This window comes from Tyto alba, unplaced genomic scaffold (assembly GCF_018691265.1).
Source record: "Tyto alba isolate M040663 unplaced genomic scaffold, T.alba_DEE_v4.0 Super-Scaffold_2, whole genome shotgun sequence".
Lineage (NCBI taxonomy): Eukaryota > Metazoa > Chordata > Aves > Strigiformes > Tytonidae > Tyto > Tyto alba.
This window is the reverse complement of record NW_024881282.1, coordinates 33,496,531-33,502,530: the sequence shown is the minus strand read 5'-3', so window position 1 is coordinate 33,502,530 and position 6,000 is coordinate 33,496,531. Positions and strand designations below refer to the sequence as shown.

At 52.4% G+C, this 6,000-nt stretch overlaps 1 protein-coding gene across 1 annotated transcript; it reads left to right on the top strand.

The window, feature by feature from the left end:
• Positions 1-983: 983 nt before the first annotated feature.
• DNAL4 (dynein axonemal light chain 4) lies at positions 984-5,521 on the top strand. The gene is made up of 4 exons (XM_032996702.2): positions 984-1,047; positions 2,201-2,415; positions 3,112-3,195; positions 4,327-5,521. The coding sequence occupies exons 2-4, from the start codon at positions 2,344-2,346 to the stop codon at positions 4,489-4,491; spliced, it is 321 nt and encodes a 106-aa protein (XP_032852593.1). The 5' UTR covers positions 984-1,047; positions 2,201-2,343; the 3' UTR covers positions 4,492-5,521.
• Positions 5,522-6,000: the final 479 nt, after the last annotated feature.

Sequence of the window (6,000 nt, the reverse complement as noted above, 5' to 3'; positions counted from 1 at the left end):
CACAAACTGGCAGGAGCAGGAGGGTGCCCAGCTTGTTCCTCCCCCCACTCTTCTCCTTCTCAGACAGCTAGAAAACAATTATTCTTTCAGCAGGCAGCCAGGAACGAGGGCGTTTCAAACATACACCCGCCAGAAGACTGCACGAAAGATCAGACCCATGAGCCGCCCTGCAAGAGAAGGACGGGCCCTGATGGAAACTCAAGCATGACGGCCAGCAGCTCGGGCTTTGCACGGGAGAAGCCTTTCCCCTCCATATCATCCTGGAGCTTGTGGCTTCTTCAGCTGTATTAATTTCACATAAATACAATCCTGGACTCACATGAAACTGTTAAGCCTTGGTTTAGGGGCAATCGGAGTTTGGCTCGGAGGACGCAGAAACCACAAAGGTTTCCTAGAGAGCCGAGAGTCAAGGGAAACCTCAAAGCAAACGGACATTACAAATAAAAAGGCCGTGGAGGGTGGGAGGGGGCGATGAGCTCGGTGGGGAGGGGGATTAGTGTTACGGGAGCTGTTTGCGAACTCATGACCCCTCCTCACAGCCTCACTTTCTCCTTTCCAGTAGCATCGACATGCAAACAGGAGCGGTTGCCTTTCCCACACACTGAACCACATCAAAAACCTCTGAATCGCCCCCAAACCGCTCCGGTATTTATCCTTGTCGGTTAAATCAAAAGGTAGAACGAGGCCCCAGAAGGGCTTTAAGCCAGAAAAACATTAAGTCTGAAGATACCAGGCAGTTGGGCTGTGGGTGCGGCTCAGAGCCCGTCCCTGCAGCCGAAACCCACTCGGGAACCTCCCGTGGGTTCCGCGCCGGGAGCGGTGTGGGACAGGCGCACCACGGCCACCCTGCCGCCGCCGCCGCCGCCGCCACCGCAGGCCCCCGCGCGGTAGCTGGCAAGGCAGACCACCAATCAGACGCGCCAGGAGGCGCGACCGCATCCAATGGGCGGCGAGGCGGGTGGGACTTCCTGCGCCGGTTGCTATGACAAGAGCGGCTCTTCCTTAGCAACCGGCGCTGGGGCGGCGGCGCGGGCCGTGGCGGGGGAGGTGAGGCCGCGCCCGGGGCTCCCCTTGTTCCCGTTCCCCTGCTCCACTCGGGGCCGCTTCCCGAGCCCTTCCCTTCCCTCCCACCGTGGGGCTGAGGGCAGTGAGTCAGCGTGAGGGAGCTGCTTTGGCTGTGCGGCCCGCTTAGACCGTGTCCTGCCGCCGCCGCCTCCTTCCCCCCCCCTTGGTGGTGCGAGGCGGATTCGTCCTTGTCATGCCCCTCTCACACACACACACACAAACCTCGGTGGCTCCAATCTCTGTTCTCCCCCTGCGGCCGCCGCTGGGGCTGTGGCGGTGCCTTTCTGGACCCACGGCCGGCACGCTGCCCTGTCTTGCGCTCGATGCAGTTGCTGCTCGGAGGCTCCTCCATGGGGAAATCGCCGCCGGCCCGTGGGAGAACCCCCGGTGGCCTGCCTCGGTCTGTGGTCCCGGGCACGTCCCAGGGAGAAGCTGGGCATGGAAGGGGCTCCCGGGGTTTGCCCCGCAGTGGGAGGCCACGGCCAGCCAGGTGGCTATTCTGTCCCACGGAGCTTGGGGGGGGGTCGTTTACAGATTCCACGGGCCCTCATGTGAGAGCCTGTAGTGTCAGAGTTGCTGCTCTAGCCAACAACTGCATGCTTGGCATAAACGCTTGGTCTGTGGGGTGTTGCCTGACACCATGTTTGTTTTGTTTTCCTTTTGGATCACCCTTGCTTCCTCTGGCTAGACAAAGAAGGTTCTTTGTTCTGCATGAGAGAACCAGAGGGAAGACCAGGGTGAAACGTTCTGAATCTGCCAGTCAGGCAGTGCTGTGCCTCTGCGTTGCCCAAGGAGAGGCTGGTTGGTAATTAGTCCCAGAAGTACGGTCCGGCCTTTCCCCATATGGCTCTCCCCAGCTGACAAATGCTCGGGGATGTGAGGAACAAGTGCGCAAACCAGACCAAGATGTTCCTGTTAAACGTTTCCATCCAGACCTGGTCGCTGATCCTGTTCCTAAAATACTCCTACCCTTCGCTTGCCATGTGCAGTTTGAAACCCTCATGGATAATAGCATCTTGGGAAAATCCTTTTGGAATTAATCAATAGACATATCGGTTGATGTATTGTTTTATTTGCCTTCCATTTTAATTCAAAGTTTTCTTTCTCTTTCCTGTGCTTGGTTTTGTTTAAACAGCATCATCTGCTCTGAGAAGTTTCCCCTCCTGCTGAAGCTGCCGTGTTCACAGAGCTGCCTTCCTCTCGGCTGTCTGCCCTGCAGCACCTTGCTGAGCTCCGGGCCGCCCCTCCGCCCCTTCCCGGGGTCACTGTGGAAGAACCATGGCAGACACCGGGGAGGGGAAAAAGGAGGAAGCTGATTATAAAAGACTCCACAGCTTTCCACTGATTAGGGTAAGAAGAGGGATGGGTTATGCATTTACCAGTGTTACAGATATGAAATTCTGCCTTCATTGTTACCAACCTTCCAAACTAGAATTTCTCCCACTGGGTAGTTGCTGTGACAATGTGTGGCCTGATGGTCCTGTGGAAGGATCCCAGTCATCACTGCTGCTTTGTCCCTCTCCTTGAGCTCTGTCAAGGAAGTATGAGCACCATTGTTCCCCCCCATCATCCAGGGGAAGCCTGGGACAAAGTCATCCACCTTAGTAGACTGAACATGCTGCCTTTGGAGCCCTGTCCTGTGTTCTGGATGCAGCTTGCTTTTTTTAGTTAGAAAAACTGACTAATGTATTTAGCTCCTCCTTTTAGCTGTGCTTACTAAGTGCTAGCCTTAATCTTAGGCAGAGAAGAACTGTGCATTGGCTGGGACAAAGGAATTAATAGATCCCTGGTATTGCAATAAGCTATTTTCCTATTTACTGTTCTCTGAAACGGTGGAAATGCTTGGTGCATGGACAAGCCTGTGTTGCTGGTGATGCCCCCCTACCTTGAAACAAGCTTTAACAGTCACGGGGACCAGCTGCCTTTTGCCCATGCCCAGCAGACTAGGCCCCTGCTATAGCCTGCACAGAAGTAAAGGGCTACTTATTGTTGTCTGGTGCCTAGCTCTTATTTTTCTGCTTAGTTCCTCTTGTTTGCTCTTTCCAGCACACAGACATGCCAGAGGAGATGCGTGTAGAGGCCATGGAGCTGTGTGTCACAGCGTGTGAGAAATACGCCACCAATAACGAGGTACTAGCCAAACCCCAAAATGGCCAGCCTTCAGTTGCTGCGGCTCAGGGAGCCTGCAAGAGCAGGGCTAAGGGTGCAAGGCAGGGCAGAGTGGAGTCACATCCTGACATCCTATTACTCTCTTTCTGCGCTGGGTGAGGATAGAAGGCAGCACTTGGCTAGATCTCAGATTTGGTTCCCTTTGTCAGCAAGATCCATAATAGCACTTTGCTTTCCTGCAGAAAGCAGAGGTTAATAGCAGTGCTGCCTCCCAAACCTTACCTCCTTTCCTGATGCTGCCTTGCCTGTGAGATGCTTCCACTCTGTAAAATACCCTGTGTCCTGAGGGCTTGGTTCAGAACTATGTGGAGACTCCTGTTTTGGGGATGAGTCCATGAAAGTCTTTGAACCTTTAGGTATAGTCTGTTAAGTCTTTCCTCTTGCCTCTCGTCCTCCTGAATGAAATTACTGAGACCATATAAATAGGGGGTGATGCAAAAGTTACGGCCTTTGGAAAGGTTGCCCTTAACTTTGAGAACCAACAGTAAAGGAAAACACACCTTGCTCTGCGGGCTTGTTGCCAGAGCAGTTTTGTGTCAGAGCAAGGCAAAGCTACAAAGCCAGAGATGCCTTCTGTCCCATCCTTCCTGAGACACCTCATGTCAGTGCAAAATCTTCCTCTCTGCTTTTTTGGATCAAGCAGGGTGTGATCTGAGAGATGCAAGTCTTTTAAAAGTCAGCCTAGTTTCAGTGTTTTGGTAATTAGCTGGAGGAAAAAAAAAATTTGCTCCTGTAAAAATAGCCACAGCTTAGTGACCTGAATCTCCTCTCATGCTCACTGCACCCAGCATAACTCCATCAGCATCTAAACCAGAACTCTTGCTTCAGACTGTGTGAATGAGAGAACTAGTTGCTAGATGCAGTCCTTTAATTCCTTCTAGCTGCTGCGTCAGAGGCTGCTGAAAAAGAGAGACCTGTTTTACCCTTGGGCGTAACTCTAGGGAGCTCCCAGTTCCTGCAGTGCAGCTGCTATACCTGTTGCCTGTGGCTTGAGTAGCCTATTAAAGGGAGAAGACGACGAGGGGGATGTTTGCATAAAAACTCACTGCTTGCTCTGCCTCACCCTATACTCTTCTCCTTAACATTCTCCAGAGTGCTGCCAAGATGATCAAAGAGATGATGGACAAGAAATTTGGATCCTCCTGGCATGTGGTGATTGGGGAAGGTTTTGGCTTTGAGATCACTCACGAGGTGAAGAATCTGCTGTACATGTTCTTTGGTGGCAGCCTGGCCGTGTGTGTCTGGAAGTGCTCCTGACATCTGGCCAGGTCCCAGACTCGCTGCATACAAGAGATCTCTTCCTTCTCTTGACAGCTTTTGTACAATCTGGAGGTGGGGCTTTATTTTTAATAGTTAAACGTCAAGATATTTTTTTTTTTCATACCGATGTAACAGTTCCGTGGGATACATATGGGTGGTGCGTGTGTGTGTATAAACTTGCTAAACTGTCCTGTCCTTGCTCATGGGATTTCTCATCTGTCTGTGGCTCTTTCTTTGGTGTTTGAGCCGAAGCAAGAAGGAGGTGGGGAATAGGTAGACTCACGACACGCCGCAGAGCTGTACAGCGGTGCTAAGAGGGGGGGGAAGCGAAAGAGAAAAGGTGCTATCTAGGCCTGTGGTTTTTTTTCTTCCTCCCACTTGTTCCACGTCGTGTCCTCTCTTGTCTGCCTTCCCCACTGCCACGTGGTATGGCGCTGACCAGTACCTGTCTCTCCTCTCGCTGAATGCCGAGAAGACCTCCTTCCCCCCTTCCGAGATGTCAGTACAGAACTGGCAGTGCCAAGGGGTGTCCCTTCGGGCCACCTGTGGAGGTGTTGGCCACAGGGAAGCTGACTCGGCTTGTCCTTCCCCGCTTCTTTTGGGAGGGTACAACAGCTGAGCTGCCTGGGCGTAGGAGGTTGCTATGCAAACTGCCCCCTCCTTTCTCACCCACCGCACACTGAGATAGCATGGAAACAGGCGGCTGACGACGCCTGGGGAGTGGGTGAGAACTCTTTCATAAAGCTCAAATGCCTCCCTGTCAGTTCTTGGGGGTGTTGCAAGTGCTGTGTACTTTCAGCATCTTGTTTGGAGGCTGGTAGAGGAAGGAGGCTCCGTGTGAGATATCACTTGGTCATTGGAAGCCTGATATCTTTTTGGACTTGCATTCATTTAGCCTATTTCATTTGTGTTTTTTTTTTAAAGCTGTCAGTGTTGGAGGATGAAATGAATATAATTGTATGTTACATATATGGCTTATTTATATAAATCTGGGGAACTGTGTTTTTACAATAAAAATTTAGTAAGATGTCCTTTTCTCTGCGTGTCCTGAAATGAAGATCCCACAGTGGAGGCTGAGAAGGAAAAGTAGTTCAGGAAACATGGGAGCAAGCAAACAACGGTGCAGCTCAGGTGGAGGACTGACAAGTCTCCATCCTGCATGCTTCCTGGGTGACTCACAGGTACCAGACACACTCTCATCCTCCCTGGTCAGTTCCTTTCACCAGTGCAAGCCACGATGCTGAGGAAGGTTGCCAAGCCCACGGTGCTGCTGGCCAAAGCCCTCAGTCCACGCAGCTGTCGATGTGGCAGCAGCAAGAGCGTGTACCCGTGTCCTCTGCCCAGCCAGCGTGCCTCCGCTCTGACCTTCGGGGTCTTGTATTTGTGGCTTCCTTGATTTTCAGACTTTCCACTCAGAATGTTGCCAGCGACACCACTGGCACCTTGTGCTTTATGAGAGGCCACACTCTAGTCCGTAGTTCAAGTCCGAAGGACCTTTCTACATTA

Excerpts from the sequence above, each read along its gene's own strand:
- DNAL4 (XM_032996702.2), top strand. The coding sequence starts at position 2,344 with ATGGCAGACACCGGGGAGGGGAAAAAGGAGGAAGCTGATTATAAAAGA. Across the intron at positions 2,416-3,111 it reads ACAGCTTTCCACTGATTAGG|CACACAGACATGCCAGAGGA; the intron begins GTAAGAAGAGGG and ends TGCTCTTTCCAG. Across the intron at positions 3,196-4,326 it reads AATACGCCACCAATAACGAG|AGTGCTGCCAAGATGATCAA; the intron begins GTACTAGCCAAA and ends AACATTCTCCAG.